At 42.5% G+C, this 17,137-nt stretch overlaps 1 protein-coding gene across 1 annotated transcript; it reads right to left on the bottom strand.

The window, feature by feature from the left end:
- Positions 1 to 15,971, bottom strand: CALM2 (calmodulin 2). Its single transcript, XM_004582790.4, has 6 exons — positions 15,833 to 15,971; positions 11,038 to 11,068; positions 2,481 to 2,624; positions 2,293 to 2,399; positions 1,455 to 1,590; positions 1 to 650 (listed from the first exon to the last, which is right to left on the bottom strand). The coding sequence occupies exons 1-6, from the start codon at positions 15,833 to 15,835 to the stop codon at positions 622 to 624; spliced, it is 450 nt and encodes a 149-aa protein (XP_004582847.1). The 5' UTR covers positions 15,836 to 15,971; the 3' UTR covers positions 1 to 621.
- Positions 15,972 to 17,137: the final 1,166 nt, after the last annotated feature.

Genomic DNA, 17,137 nt, shown 5'->3' with positions numbered 1-17,137 from the left:
TTGGGTAAATTGTAATTTTTTTATTGGAAAACAAATATACAACTTGGAATGGATTTGAGGCAAATTGTGCCATAAGCAGATTTTCTTTAAGTGGCTAAACAAAGTTTAAAAAGCAAGTAACAATAAAAGAAAATGTTTCTGGTACAGGACCAGCAGTACAAAAAAATAGTGTACGAGTACCTGGATAATACACCCGTTTTGCAATAGTGCAACTTTTAAAGTACATATTGTTGACTGTCCATAGTCCACGCAGAGTTACAACTCCACACTTCAACAACAACATGCTGACAGTTCCTAAAGAAAACTACTTAAAAAAAGGCATAACCAGATGTTCCCTCATTTGACCAACTCCTCCTAAGTTTAGATGTGCAGAAGGGCTTAGATATATCCAGAGTAAGCCACATGCAACATGTTACTTGATCAATTTCTAAAATAAGGTTTCAGGACAATGACAGTAAGATAAGGGAAGAAAACATGGAGGAATGAAGTCCTAATTACTATACATGCATACCTTTTTTTTTTTTTGACAGTAGGGGAAACCTTTTACAGATAAGTTACAAACAAAGAAAAGGCAAATAAACAATTTTGTACAAGAAATTTAACACATTCTGTACAACGTCTTCACTTTGCTGTCATCATTTGTACAAACTCTGAAAAAATACACAAAAAGTTGAGTCAATGACACATGACAGAACCAATCACATTTGCTCACTGAACAGTCTATTCCCCTTTACTTCCTCGGAATTACCATCAAGTATGGGCCAGAAAGATAGTTTACAACCAAGGGCAGAAAATTATAAGCTGTAATTGTTAGGATCACTACCAATAATAGCTTTACACACTCTTAGCTGTAAAAACTTAACTTGAATTTTAAGCCTGAGGTGTTACAAGTCAATATTAACTTCAGTGTTCTGAATTCAGTTTTTGAAAGTCCAAGTTTCTGCAGTTCTCTTAATTTAGAAGTTTTATCATGAAATCAAAAAAACTTAGAATTTAGTAGAAATCTTTTCAATTCCCAAAAAATGTTGCAAATACTTTTGAATTGAAGTATAAAATTTCAATCTAGGGAGGGAAGGGAAAGGAGCTCAAGTAAAGAAAAGTCACGTTTATTATCATTATAGGGAACTGGGATCAAGTGTGAAGCTTTCTAAGTTGTTTCACAAGTACATTTCTCCAAGTGTAAAATGTGCTTATTGGTCAGCCAGGAAGCTTTTTAAAATGCAGATGCTATGCTAGGGTAGAACTTGAGAAACAGCTCTAAAAATAGTCTCAACTGACAGTGAACTTGTCTCATCTGTATGTATAGCACTGATAGACACAGGCTCAGCACATCCACCTGGTCTGGCATTCTAACTTTGGGGCTGGGGAGTCACTAATGTCGATCTACCACATAGCTGACAAGTCCGTCTAATGTAACAAAGCACAGAGAGAGGAAGTGAGAGCCCAGCACTTACCTTCATAGTTTACTTGACCATCACCATCGATATCTGCTTCCCTGATCATTTCATCAACCTCTTCATCTGTCAACTTCTCTCCCAAGTTTGTCATCACATGGCGAAGCTCTGCAGCACTAATGTAGCCATTGCCGTCCTAAAAAACAAACAAACAAACGGTACTTGCATAAAATGATAGACTTAAGGCTGGAATGGACAGTTAATAGGTTTATTGATTTCATATTACAGGGAAGTTTCATTTTTTAAAGAAAATCCACAGGCCCAGTGCAATAGTCTAGTGGCTAACTCCTCGCCTTGTGCTCACAGGCATCCCATATGGGTGCCGGTTCATGTCCTGGTTTCTCCACTTCCCAGCTCCCTGCTTGTGGCCTAGGAAAGCAGTAGAGGACAGCCCAAAGCCTTAGGACCCTGCACCAATGTGGGAGACCGGGAAGAAGCTTCTGGCTCCTGGCTTTGGATTGGCTCAGCTCCAGCCATTGTGGCCACTTAAGGGAGTGAACCAGCGGACAGATCTGTATCTGTAAATCTGCCTTTCTGATAAAAAAAGAAAAAAGAAAATCCAAACAGTTGGTTCATAAATTAAATGTTCCAAGAATTAAGAAAGATGTCCTATACTTTGGAAATTATTATTTCAGAGCCAAAGTGACGTCTCCTTGGCCAAAAGGCTAAAGCATTACATTTTATGAAGAAATCTAAGTTTATATTGAACTCCTAAACATCTGTTAACAGTTCAAAGTGTACTAGTAGTTGCTCATCAGAAAATCAAGAGGTCTGGATATCACCATTTTTTGCATCCTCAAAAGATTTAACATATCCAATGCTATAGTATCTTACTTACCTTATCAAACACACGGAATGCTTCTCTAATTTCTTCTTCACTGTCTGTGTCTTTCATTTTTCTTGCCATCATTGTCAGAAATTCAGGGAAGTCAATTGTGCCATTACCTGAAATGGTCGAAATATTAAAATATAAATAACACTTCCTCAGTTCTTCCACCACTGCCCATTCCAAAATAGACTTTTTACCATCGGCATCTACTTCATTAATCATGTCCTGCAGCTCTGCTTCTGTGGGATTCTGCCCAAGAGACCTCATCACAGTTCCCAACTCCTTTGTTGTTATGGTTCCATCACCATCCTTGTCAAATAGTGAAAAAGCTTCTTTGAATTCTGTTCAAAAGATCACAATCCAAATACACCAGTTAACAACAAAAGCCACATAAAAGAAAAATCAAGGCAAAGATGTGGACCTAGCACCTGAAACTAGACTTTGACTACTCCAGAATCAGGTGGGAAAGTTTGTGATAGCAGTATTTCAAACAATTCTGGCTGAAGATACCAGTATATATATTCACATTGTCTAACAAGTAGTTCTCATTTTAAAATCCCACAAGGAACTCCACAATCTAGACCAGAAAAATTATTTTAGGTTGAAAGAAGGGGGAAAAAACCCCCAAAGTCCCAAATGACTGGCTTTTTATTTTCTACTTTATTTTCCAGTTAAGCTTTTCAGTGAAACTTAATTCAAAATTACAGGGCTAACCTATAGCCTCAATAAAAAACAAAATTGTCAGTATCAATCATGTATTTTTACAACACAGTTTGCACTAAGAGCTTCAAAGATCAAACTTCTTTTTGCCAAAATCAATCATTACCTTAGCTACAGTGTTTGGGTCCCTGCCACCCATCTGGGAGACCAGGAAACCAGTTCCAGGCTCCTGAATTTGGCCTGTCCCAGCCCCAGGTCACTTCAGCTTTCCCTTTCAAATAAATCTTAAAAATCTCCAGTGATATCATCCTTAAGAACACAGGTAATTACATCTTTCTTTAAAATAAAAAACTCCAAGCTTACAGAATGAAATGCTATTCCTTAAAATCTTCTTGTGAAATTATATGAAAAGTGGATGGACCAATACTCCCTACCGCCTGGCTTTACAATTTATTTTACAGATAGAGAAACAAACAAGATTACATTTGAAAGGTCATACCACTGAGTTAATAAAGTTATTATCTTCTGTAAAAGGTATCAGAACTACCAGCAACCAAATACAAAAGCGGTTCCAAAGTTCATGGGGCCAATAAGCTTGACTAGTGTTTGAAAAATGCCTTTCTTTAGTCCAATACACCATACCCGTCTATTACTGCTCTGTTCCATGTAGTATCTAAGTCTCTCAGACCACAGCTAAATTCAAATTTTTCATTTTTAAAAAAGACTTACTTTCATTTGAGTTAGAGAAGCAAAGCCAGAGAGAGCGAGCGAGCAACCTTCTACCCACTGGTTCATTCTCTACAAGCCGCCAATGACTGGAGCTGGGCCAGCCTGAAGCCAGGAGCCAAGCTGCTTCTGGGTCTCGCACAAGGGTGCAAGGTCCCCAAGCGCTTGGGGTGTCCTTTGTTGCTTTTCCCAGGCGTATTAGCAGGCAGTTAGATTTTTAAGTGCAGCAGCTGGGTCTTGACCTAAAGCCCATATGGGACACAATAAAACCAGGGCCATCACTGCAGTATAGCAAGTCAGGCTGTTACCTGCGATGCCCAGCTGGCTACACAATACCACAAATACAAGTGCAAATTTTGGAAGGTATCAGTAATCATATCCTTTATCTCATCAATCCACTATTAAAACTACTTAGATTCAACTCATCGGGTGATAAGGTTAGGTTCAGCAATGATCACCTACAGCTGCTCAACACCAAGCATCTTTCAGTATGCCAAGGCCATATGGCACATAATCTAAACTTGGAACTTAACGAAGGTGTTAATGTTTTTCAACTCTGCTACTTACTAGCAACGTAATATGAGCCAATTACTTGTGCTTCAACTGGTTTACCTTCCAAATCTAAGAATATGTCTAAAGCATTTATAGCTAAACATCTGGCAAATGTCAAAAAAAAAAAAAAAAAAGATTGGGGCCAGCATTGTGGCACAGTGGATAAAGCCAGACTGTAACAGCAGCATCCTGTATGAGCACCAGTTCATGTCCTGGCTGCTCCACTTCCCATTCTCCAGCTCCCTGCTGATGCACTTAACACTGGAAGATGGGCCAAGCATTCGGACACCTGGCACATACACAGGAAATGGATGAAGTTCCTGGCCCCTGGCTTTGGCCTGGCTCAGCTCTGGCTATTCCAGCCAATTGGGCACTGAATCAGCAATGAAAGCTTCCTTTTGAAAATACAGAAATCTTAAAAGTATACTTCCTTGTCCATTTCATCTATGTCTACTCATAATCTCAGTAATACTACCATTTTGAAAGAAAAAAACTTTCAAAATTTATAGTGACAGCATCTCCCACCCACTCTTTCCTCCAAGTGCCTACAACAGCTGTAACTGGCCAGGCCACACCACAAACTGAGAGTCCAATCTATCTGGCTCTCCCACGTGGATGGCAGGCACCCAAGTACTTGTGCAGCTCACAGGCTGCACACTATTAGAAGACACCAGGGTCAGATAGGAGTACCAGGGTCTGATCCCGAGTCTGCCTCCTGAGTGCAGTGCTCCTGCTAAGGTAGTCCCCAGGAGTCACCGGGTTCCTGACACCAGGTGCTAGCCCTGACTGTACTCCTGGCTCCCGCCCAGTCCAGTCTGGGCGCCATTTTGGGGCACTTGGAGAGTGAACCAATTGTCTCCCTTGAATAAACAGTTAAAAAACAAAACAAATGCTGGCAGCGAAATATGGGGCAAACAGAGACTTTATGATGGACCATATCAATCAGTGGACGACCTCATCGAGCAAAACTGGCAGTGATTCATAACTGGAGAACTATTAACACCACTTGAGCACATATCTCAGAGCTTGCCCCACATCCCGGACTTGGGGTGGGCGGGAAACTGGGTGGGGCTTCTCCCTCAATATCCCCCTTACCTCAGATACATGATGGAAACAATATTGACATAATAGCATTACCCACTTCCCTATCCCCCTGAATCTTTTTTTTCTTCTTTTTCCTTTAACTGTAACTATGTAAAGATTGTCAACAACAATACAATAAAATAGATTAAAAAAAAAAAAAGACCTTTCTGTATTTATATCTAATATCTTAACCCCTCCCTTTCTTACTAGAACTGCCTAACTGGGTTTTCACAAAACATGGCCATTCCTGATTTTCTTTTTTTTTTTTTTGGGGGGGGGGACTACCACATTACTTTCTTGTTTAACACCTTGTAACTAACTGCCTACTTCAACTTAGATCAGGTTCTATTTTGTACGAGTTTGCTATGAAAAGTTACATACTTCTGTTCTATTTAAAATACTACTTGTTTCCGGTAAAACTCAACTAACCTCAATCATAAGCTAATATCACTAGCAATTATTTGTGTAAAAAAAAGTATATAGTGCTAACTTATATAAACTGTGACAAAAATATATCAGGATGTCCCAGCACAAATAATCAACTCAATGAAGATATTTCCATTTTACTAAGATCCTAAAAAAAAAGATAACAAAGACCTTTCCAAGATATATAAGCACTGTCTGAAATACACAAAGCTCAGACATACAGCATCTATCACCTATTATTATTTATGTTTCTTGCGCTATATCTTATGTTCTTTATACTTAATTTTTGGCAAAAGTACTTAGCCATGCACTTTCTAACACCAAAAGGTGTATGACATTACAGTGTTTATCAATAATCATTTTCCTCTATTACAGAATTTAACTAAAAGATAAAGTTCCTAAGAAGCAGAATGTGTTTAACGTATTTAAAAAATGCCCTAAAATGTTTGGTGAAAAACAGGGCCCAGCAGCACGGCCTAGCGGCTAAAGTCCTTGCCTTGAACACCCCGGGATCCTATATGGGCGTCGGTTCTAATCCCGGCAGCTCCACTTCCCACCCAGCTCCCTGCTTGTGGCCTGGGAAAGCAGTTGAGGACGGCCCAGAGCACTGGGACCCTGCGCCTGCATGGGAGACCCGGAAGACATTCCTGGCTCCCGGCTTCGGATTGGCACAGCAGTGGCCGTTGCGCTCACTTGGGGAGTGAATCATCGGATGGAAGATCTTCCACTCTGTCTCTCCTCCTCTCTGTATATATCTGACTTTGTAATAAAAATAAATTTTTTTTTAAAAAAGTGAAAAACAAATTAAAACCTTATCTATAATTTACTTTATGCATTCAAGAAGAAATGAGGGCCCAGCATGATAGCGTAGTGGTTAAAGTCTTCGCCTTGCACACGCTGGAATTCCATATGGTCGCCAGTTCTAATCCTGGTGGCCCTGCTTCCCATCCAGCTCCCCGCTTGTGGTCTGAGAAAGCAGCTGAGGACGGCCCAAAGCCTTGGGACCCTGCACCCACATGGGAGACCCGGAAGAGCTCCTGGCTTCAGATTGGCTCAGCTCCAGCCGTTGCAACCACTTGGGGAGTGAACCATCGGACAGAAGATCTTCCTCTGTCTCTCCTCCTCTCTGTATATCTGCCTTTCCAATAAAAATAAATCTTAAAAAAAAAAAGAATAAAGATACAGATTTACTCCAAATTTCTACTTGTATTTTTACACTGACGAAAATTCTGTAAAAAATTCTGGATAAGTATAAATGCCAAAGTACAATTTAAGTTCACTCTGTATAACAAGGTTCTAAACCGCATCTCTAATGATTTGAAATACAAATTTCAGAGTTAAAACCTAATGATACAGTAAAATCAAGTCCTGAATGTCACAAAATGGCTATCTTTTTCACAAAATACTTATGTGTAAAAGGCCTGATATGATGGGTTAATTGGCTAATCTTCCTCTTGCAAGCGCCAGGATCCCAAACAGGGATCCTGTATGCTCCTCTTCCCAGCCAGCTTCCTGCTTGTGGCCTCGGAGGGCAGTAGAGGATGGCACAAAGCCTTGGGACCCTGCACCTGTGCAGGAGATACAGAAGTTTTGGGCTCCTGACTTTGCCATTGAGGCCACTTGGGGAGGGAATGAATGGACAAAAGATCTTTCTGTCTGCTTCTTGGGTCCAGCACACAGCTGAAGTCCTCGCCTTGAATGCCCAGGATCGCATATGGGCACCAGTTCTAATCCCAGCAGCCCTACTTCCCATCCAGCTCCCTGCCTGTGCCCTGGGAGAACAGTCAGGACGACCCAAAGCCTTGGGACCCTGCACCCGCGTGGGAGGCCTAGAGGAAGTTCCTGGCTTCTGGCTTCAGATTAGCTCAGCTCCGGCCATTGCTGCCAATTGGGGAATGAATCAGTGGTCAGAAAATCTTTCTCTTTGTCTCTCCTCCTCTCTATATATTTGACTTTACAAAGAAAATAAATAAATCTTAAAAAAGAAGTTCACAGGCAATTTTAGGAGTCTTTTCTGTTTATTATATAAATCTAATTTTAAGTCATACATTTGTAATTTTATCAAAATTTTAACATCTCATTTACAAAATTCTGAATTTAAAAATCCCTTAAAAGGTCTTTGTGTTAAGGATCTTTGCAAGGCACTACGTAATAGTGGCTTACAAACTAATATAATCTGGACCATGAAAAGCTTAAGCACAGATGTTAAAATAAAAATTTTTTGTGCATTTCCTCAGTACTACCAATGCGAAATACCAACAACTAAAGACACCATGGTGAAGTTCTCAACAGAAGTGACACATTAGTCACATAGTATTCTTCAAGATGATGTATAATACATCATGTATATCAACACACACATAAGAATTCTAGTGATTTCACCTAAATAACCAAATTTCTGGACTACGTTATTTGTTGTTAGAATTTCTAAACAAATCTGTTAGCATTTTTATTACATGTTGACAAATACAATTTTAACATTCATTGTTACGTTTTATGTAGGAAGCTTAAGAAACAAACAGCTCTTAAGAGTCTATAATACACTGGTCACCAGCAATTTTATAACTCACCACATTAAAAATAAAATTAGCTTCACTATGAAGGTAAATTATCATTATTGCTAGAGTAGTATAGCAGTGTTCTAAATTCTTCTGTGCAACTTCAAGAAGGAAACTTATCCACTCCACAAGTATTTAATGTTTACTTCAGGGCAGCACTGGAGCTAACGGAGAGAACGGTAACACCTTCCTGCCTCACATGTAAGCATAAAGTTTTGGTTCCTCTAAAACTTCAGTAAAAACTTTGAGCCCAAGAAACATAATAGATATCTGTGGTATGGGAAAGGCAAGGTAAGCAAAGACCAAATTGGGGGAGGGGGAGAAAGGAAAAAAAAAAAAAAGATCTTACCCTAAAGACAACGTTGTGGTAAACCACAAGTATTATTTTATAAACATGCACTCAGCCAATCAAGACTGATTCTCTTATATTTAAACATTTGCAAAACTGTGTGGCAGGGCAGTCACTTCAGACGCTGTGTAGGATACCCACACACCTGACAGTTCTCAAAATCCAAATGCTGAATCTGCTCTGTAATGCACAGCCTGGAGGCAGCAGTAAGGGCTCAAGTGTTTGGGTCTCTGGCCACCAGGGTGGGAGAACTGGATTCAGTTAGAACCTTTATCCTGGCCCAGCTCCAGCTGTTTTGGGCTTCTGGAGAGTAAACCAGTAGATCCAGTAGATGGACAACCTGTCTGTCCCTGCCTTTTAAATAAATAAAACAGGAAAAAATAAGAATGGGCATTTGGGCCCGGTGCAATAGCGCAATGGTTAAGATCCTCGTTTTAAATGCGCCCCAGGATCCCATATGGGCGCTGGTTCTAACCCCGGCAGCTCTACTTCCCATCCAGCTCCATGCTTGTGGCCTGGGAAAGCAGTCGAGGATGGCCCAAAGCCTTGGGACCCTGCACCCGCATGGGAGACCCGGAAAGAAGTTCCTGGCTCCTGGCTTCGGATCGGCACAGCACCGGCTGTTGCGGTCACTTAGGGAGTGAATCATCAGACAGGTTAGGGATAGCTACATTGATATACAATGTACTGATCTGAATTCCTGGTTCAGGTCCCAGATAGTCAGCTTCCCATCCAGCTTCCTGCTAATGCACCGGGCAGGCAGCAGATGCTCTGCCTCTCAAATAAGGAAAAGTAAGAGCTAGCTATCTAAGCACATCTACCATGTGACAGGCACCTACAGTAACCATTTCCTACTTAAGGTAAACACACTGTTTCCATATTATGCTGTGATCGTTACCTGGCAATACAAAAAATAAAATGAAAAATGTAAGTTTAAGACACAAATTATGACAGCCTGAGTTAGCTCCTCCAGGAGACATTATATTAAAAAAACATTTCAGAAAATCTGTATTAGGGTATTTAAAATGGCAAACATAACTGAGATTAACAATATGTCAGTGTACTCAATGTATTGAAAACATATTTAACCAATCAACTCCAGAAAGCAACTCCCATGTTTAAGTCAAATTACGCAAGTCAAAACCTGCTTTAATGTGGCCCTTAATATTAAGTAGCTTCCTACTTCACAAAATCCTATCAGCATTTATGATGTTCAAGAAGACTATAATGATTTCTGACATCCTCCAAATTTTTGTACATTTATGGTAGTAAGCCTCATCTTAAATGGGTTATGTAATAGTGGAGTTCCAAATTGTACTTAAATACTCAAGTACTTCCATTTTTAACTTCTTGATTATTGAGAAAACAGTGGCATTTGAATTACTTGGCACTTGTGCTAATACTGTTTTATGCAGCAAAGCAAACACATACAAAACTTTTCCATCCAAGTTTCCCACCTTTTTAAACAAACTTCTAGAATAAAATAAAAATCAGATTTTATATAATTTCGTACATCTCCAAAGCAATATAAAGGAGGTAAAATTCAAGATGCTGACAGCTGCCACTGCTTTTTAGACAAATTTCAAATTACCAGTGAAATCTGAAAACAAAAAAACACTGGCTTCTGGCTGCTTTTAACTAGATAAGTGATTATTTTCTAATTATATAGGCTGAGTAGTATTCCTTAACTGAAATTCTGAGCATCAGAAGTATAGAAGTGTTTTGGATTTCAGATTTTTGAATACTTGAACTGCATCACGAGATATTTTGGGGATGAGATCCAAATCTAAACACAAAATTCACATTTCATGGATATCTTATTCATGTAACAAGATGACAACCTTATTAATTCCAATAGCGAGTATTTTGACAGTCACTCATCAAGTGAGGTCAGGTGTAGAATTTTCCAATCCGTTGTCATAGGTTATCATATTAGCACTAACAAAGTTTCAGATCTTGGCAGTTTAGGGTAGTATGTTCAAACCTGTATGTTTAAATTTTTGCTGATTTAAACTGTATAAAATGTTCAACTTCTTATTCTACATTCCAATGTACTGATTTGGAATTACACTGTTAAGTAGCTCAGAATTTGTTTTTTAATGAGTTACAGCTTCAAGAAACACCTCCCCCATACTTCTCCCCCTGCCAGCAAAAAAAAGGGGGGGGGGAACACTTCAAAGTATATCTACATAGACTCAAAAATACATATTAAACACGTAGTTCCAAGCCATCTTTCACAAGCAGGGTTACGTTCTCACCTGCTAAAGCAGGCTGAATTACTATAGTACATTCATTTGTTACCGTCTGACAGACATCTAAGTCTTTTTCAAGCAACTGTTTAAGGTTGGCGATTTAATTTATACAAAACCCAACAGACACCATCTAGTGGAGTGTTCTCACCTGCAATCTGCTCTTCAGTCAGTTGGTCAGCCTACAAGAGATAGAGAGGTAGGTTAGGGACTTCAGAGTGTGGAGATGATTCAGCAGTTAGACACAGTTGAAACTTTCCAAGCTCACAGTAAGCTCCACTTAGCTCAACAATCCTGGCAAACAGGTGGATACAACATGCATACATCTAGTTTACCTTCAAAACTAAGTTTGCTTTCTTCCAAGTTTAAAATACACAAACACGGCACACTCAAAGAATGGAGCGGTTATGCTTTTAAAGCAAGGGCAGAATCCTGTAGAAGCATTGCTTCCCTTTTTAAAGCAAGATATCAAATGAAATCTCATTTCCTACGGCAAACTGAAAGCATCATCCTAGAAATCTCCAGAAAACCAAAACGCAGGTTTAATAATCACACGCTGATTGCTCCCACAAGGGATTAAACACATCATTGCGACACCGTACTGCCTTTCCAAATAAAAAAAATCTACTAGATTTTATCCTTTACATATGAAGCTAATACAAAGAAACCAGGATCTATCTATACTACAATCTTTACCAAATGTTAAGTCCAATCATCCATTCTCTCTTGCTTTATGAAATACCAAATTAGTCTAAGGTTTATATTTTTATAGTACATGGAGATTACTTCATTTGCTTTTACAATTTTTAGGCATTTGTTAAAACCCACTGTGTAAACTATTCTTGTCCCAACTTCTAAGTAATTTTAGAATGGTATTACTTCCAATTTTAAGGACAGGGTTAAATGAAGGAAAGATGCAGTATGGGACAAAAATGTATGGCTAACAGAATTCAAATTAAACAAGCACTAAGGTATTCGACATATCCAATACCTGAATCTGGAGCATTACACATAAAGATGTTTACAAAATATCCAAGCCTGGTGTTTTCTTGTGGCCTTCATTTTTGGATGTAATTATTTGTATATACATCCATGGTACTACACGTGTGGTGTTGAGGGACACTGCCAAGACACAGTTCATTCAATGTGCAATCAATGCACAATGACTAATCAGGTCTTTTATACATAGGTAAAAGCAAACAAACCCAGCCAATTTCATTTCTGAACACTTCCCTGGGCAGGGTAATGTGTCACATTTTCTTTAGGGCACAGAATGAAAAAAAAATTTGAGAATCCAGAGAATGCAAACACGTTTCTAAGTCAAAATAAACCTACTTTCACCTCTAACAAGTCCCAATCATCCACTAACAAATATTTGGCTTAGTCAAAGATCGCACCCCCACTTACAATCTTCTCAATCCGAGATAATGGGTATCATGTATTATCATGAGTATCAACAGAAGAGAACTGACTTCTAGTGTGATTTAATTTTTGCAGGGCTCCATCTCTGAAGCAAAGGCAGCATGTCACCCTGGGAGAAAAAGTATGGTGTTCTGAGTCATGACTGGGCTGATCTCCCAGATCTGCTCTTTAATAGCTGTGTGACCCTGGCCACTCTACTCAATTTCTCATAGCCACTTGTCAGTAACACAAGAACGACACTACTCACCTTGTAGGGTTTAATGTGCAGTGTGAGAAGCTATGTAAAGGGATAACCTCGTGTGTTCAAGGCAAAATATAGATCTATTTAAATTAATCAAGAAATCCATAATGAATGACCAGACTATCTCAAATTCCACACAAAAGCATGAAAAATATCAATTTTACAGCAAAAACCCATGCTAACTGAGATTTAAGTAGACAAAACTTAGTTGCACAAACTGACACCAGGAAGAGTTGACTCGGGGACAACAGCAAGTGAAATCAGTTCAGATTGAAAGCTATCAAGCTAAATGTGTGGCAGGCATTGCACCACGTGTAAACCCGAAGTAACGACTTCTTTAGGTACAGATTGGGTGCGTGCTAACAAAACGTTACTGTCCAGTTTTGCTTGTAAATTTGTAAGGCTCAATCTTAGATCACACACACACACACACAGCTTCAAGCAATAAAAAGCACAGCGGAGACAAAGCTATCTCAACCTGAAAGCTCCCAATTTTTGCTGGAAAGGCTTCATCAGTTTTTTAGTTAATGTTACCCATAGCTTCAAATTTTTAAGTACCAGTCAGCAACATTCAGAATAAAGCCTCCTGAAAGCAAGACCTTTTAAAAGCCTTCTCTCTAGTTTCTGCACTACAAGCTAATAAATCTGGCCCTTTTTTGTCTATGGAGTGTGTGCGCTATTTTCTCAGAACCAAAAGTAGCATACTTTTGGGAAAATTCCGGCTCACTCATGTGTATCTAAACAACATGAAGACTAATTCACTTTTACTCCCTTATTTCTCTACTTCTACTGCTCTTATCACTCCAGAGAAAGCTTCCAGGCATTGGTATACTCTAAAATCCCAGCCAACCTACTGGATCTGAGTTTTCAAGCAAGCACAGATGACCTGTAAACACCAAGAGGCACTACCGTACACTCTGTGAGTGAAGTGAATGCACTGTGTCTCTAGTACAGACCCAAATGGCATTCTAAGCAGGCACCAACAAACATGGAGTTTATACAGTGCTAAGCCATCTTTTAAAAATCCTTTTCTTAGATTTGTCATCAAAGTTATAATGAATCCACAGGAATACAAACTATCTTCCATCCATCCCCCTAAGTGTAAATTAGAGAAAACAAAGGTTTCATATCGAAAATATTTTTACAATTACAGAGTGGTACTTGTTTTAGCTACACCAAAAGCAGTCAAATTATTTCAATCGGGCTAAAAAAAAGCCCCAACTGTGATAGAACAGCTCTTTTCCATACAGCAATATCAGACCAAGAGAAACCACTGGAACAAAATGACCTCATAACAGCTCGGACCACTAATAAACACCTACATTCTACCAAACAAGAAATTTCTGTATTTTAACAGAGCCGAGGCGAATTCTTTGATTTTCTGAGTATGAACTCCTGTAGTCCAAAGGAACACAGATTTAGACTCAAATGTTTCTACCTCCTAACATCTCTTACTTGGCCAATCATCTAGACTCAATTCCCGAAGCAACGGTCACACCCTGATCACACACAAACCAAGAGCTACAGCAATGATTATCTTACTAACTAGATGGAGTATTAAATAAATCTCCAAGTATGTAATTATGAAGCTGCCTGAGCTCAATTGTTTAAATCAATTAGCAGGTTTTTTTTTAACAAAGTAAAAACAAAGATCAATGATGCCAACAGTAAATACACAAGCTTATTAAAATCCTGAATTTCCGACTCAATTTGCAGTACTGAGTAGAAACGCCCTTGTTCTTCATTTGAATTTTTCTTCTAAATGCAATCTGCAATTACATGCCTATGATGTACAAAATCAATCAGCACAATTTCAGAATTTAAAATATAGAGAGGGACCAAGCCCATCAAATTGAAACGCGAACCTAGTTGTATCCAAGGTGAAATCTCCCCACACCCATGCAGGCTGGAGGTTTCAGTTGGCAAGGATTCTCAACTGCTGGTTAAGATGTCACCTTGCTGCCTGGACACACCCATCGCCTTCACCACTTGGCACAAGGATTGCAAATTATCGCCCTCGTTAGAATCATCAACACTCCCCCCCCCCTCCGCCTCCCAGGGGAAAGAAAAGGACAGAAAGCTGCACTAAGGTTTCTGGAAAACGCATTTTCAAATTTCTGCGGCAGCCGCCCCACCCCGCAGCCCCTTCAATCACTACAGTATTTGACAGCTACTACAAGTAGAAAAGTCAACCTAGCCTACGTTGGGCCCATCGGACTACTCTTGATGGGAACAGGACTGTGAAGGAATGCTGGGGGTGGTGGGGGTTCCTCGGCACCAAGAGGTCCCCAAGTCCTTGGGCAGAGAGGAGAAACCAGCCGGTGGCCCCGACTTCGGCACCAGTCAGCCGCACCGCAGCCTGTGGTCGCTCGGCGGCCCACAGGAAATATCTCTGCGTCCCAAGCTGGAACCCACGGATCCCTCTCCAGCAAGCTGTGCCTTCCGACTGACATCAAGGCATAAGGCTCAGTTCCGCCCAGAGCAAATCCATTTTTTGACGCTCCCAGCCCGGGCTCCAGAACCTTCCCCCCACCCCCCTTAGACGCCAAGATGAGAGAACCGGGAGGGAAAGGGGGTGCGGGGGCGGCGGGGCCCTCCGCAGCAGCCCTGCAGGTGCCAGCGCAGCAGCTGGGGCCGAGCCTGCCGAGCGGGTTGGCGGCTCCGGTGCGGCTCCGGTCCCGCTCGCGGCCGCCCCACCCCGCCGCCCGCCCGCCCGCGCGCGCCCCCCGCACCACGGCCACGCGGGCCGCTAACGGCGCCGGCGCTCGCCCCGGGGCCCCGCGCGCTCCGCCCGCCCCCTCGGCGCATGGCGGCCGCGAGCGGACAAAGGCGCTTCCTGGCGCCCGCGCCAACCGTCCGTTGGGCGGTTTGAATCCGGCCCCCGGTTTGACCTTTCCAGAGTCCGACCGAACGCTTTCCCCGCGCCTCTTCTCATCACTTTCTCTCCCGCCCCCGGCCAGCCAGGGCTGCTGCCGCCCTCCCCCCTCACTGCAGCTTCCCACCACCCCGAGCCCCGAGAAGCCGTTTCACGTCCTTGGGGAGGGGGTCTGTGTGCCCGACCATCCCCCGCCTCACTTAGAGGAAGCCCTCCAGAGGAGAAGGGGGGTCGGGAAGCACCTGCGACACAACCGTTACGGGCGCCCCCGGCCGCGTTTGGTGCCCCTCTCTGGTGCAGACTCCCTCCTAGAGGGCGTCAGGGAGGAGAGTGCCCCTTCGGGGGTCCCTTCGCCTCAGCCTTTTCCCCCTCGCAGGCCGAGCGCCGGCAGCTCAGCGACGCACTCACCATGCTGCAAGCGCTACCAGTCCCCGAGCCACTTCCACACAACCTCTCAGCTCGCTCGCCTCACTCGGACTAATTCTCCCCCTCCGCCCCCAGCGTCTCATAAACACCTCCCTCCGCCAGATCCCTCCGCCGCATCCCAGATAACGGAACAGCGCGAACGAGTCCCGGCCCGCCCCCTCCCCTCATTCCCTCCTCGAGACCCTTTTATTCACAGTTACTTGGTCAACGCGGCCAGAGGTGAAGGGAGGTGGTGGTACCGCTGACGTAAGTGGGTCTCACTCCCGCCACGGGCCGTGAAAAGGCCGGTGGAGCCACGCCTGAGGGGCGCTACTTTGCGGCGCGGAGGAGCATCGAGCCGGCGACGCGTCTGCGCGATAGTTCTAGAGCCGGCCTCTGATTGGCTGGTTCGTACCTGCAATGCGTCATTCGGCCTCGCAGCAGCCGCCGCCAGGACGCTGTGCGGCTTGTGCCGTTGCTGCACGGGCCGCGCTGTCCTGGCAACTGCGCCGGGCGGCCGAGTCGCGTGCTCTGCGCTTGGCTGGAGAACCTTCCTCCTCCACCCACCCTGCCCTGCTAACGCGCACACCGCACTTTGCTGTTCCCTGTGAAGGAGTGGACGGAAACACCTTTCACTGGTTGAGAAGGAAACCCCACTGAGTTCTGCTTCTCCCGCCCAGCTTGATGTTAGCCTCGTGGAGGCGACAGTTTCCATTTCAGTTCCCCACACAAAAAGCCGTGGAATCTTCAGTGAAGGCTAAGGCAGCCGCTGGCTGACTCATTTAAAAGAGGCTTCCGTTTTTACTGCCCCTTACTTCCCTGGCCAACGGTGTTTGTTGGGGAATTAAAAAAAAGAAGAAGAAGAAGAAGAAGGCCTCTGTATCCCAGATGGAGGGGTTGGTTTCCAAGCAACCCTTTGTGGAGTAAGAGCTCTGGCTTGGGGCCAGACCTGGGTATGAGTCTTGGGTGGGTCACTCTCCGATGTATGTATGACCTTACGTTAGTCACTTAATCCTTAGCCTCGCTTGTAAAATGGAGGCAATACTACCTGTTTGGTAAGAATATTGTTAGTAATTACGCCAAAGCTAAAATGTTAAAAGTCCTTGGCTCAGGGTAGGCCTCTAACAAGGGGGTCTGCTTTCTGTGCATCACGAATCTGTTCTTTGGATTCTCTTCTTATACTTGGGTGTATTATTTTTATTGGAAAGGCAGATGTACAGAGAGGAGGAGAGACAGAGAGGAAAATCCTCCGTCAGATGATTCATTCCCCAAGAGGCCCCAATGGGCCAGAGCTGATCCAATCCAAAG

This window comes from Ochotona princeps, chromosome 8, assembly GCF_030435755.1.
Source record: "Ochotona princeps isolate mOchPri1 chromosome 8, mOchPri1.hap1, whole genome shotgun sequence".
Taxonomy (NCBI): Eukaryota; Metazoa; Chordata; class Mammalia; order Lagomorpha; family Ochotonidae; genus Ochotona; species Ochotona princeps.
The sequence above is the reverse complement of the archived record's forward strand: the minus strand, read 5'-3'. Positions and strand labels throughout refer to the sequence as shown.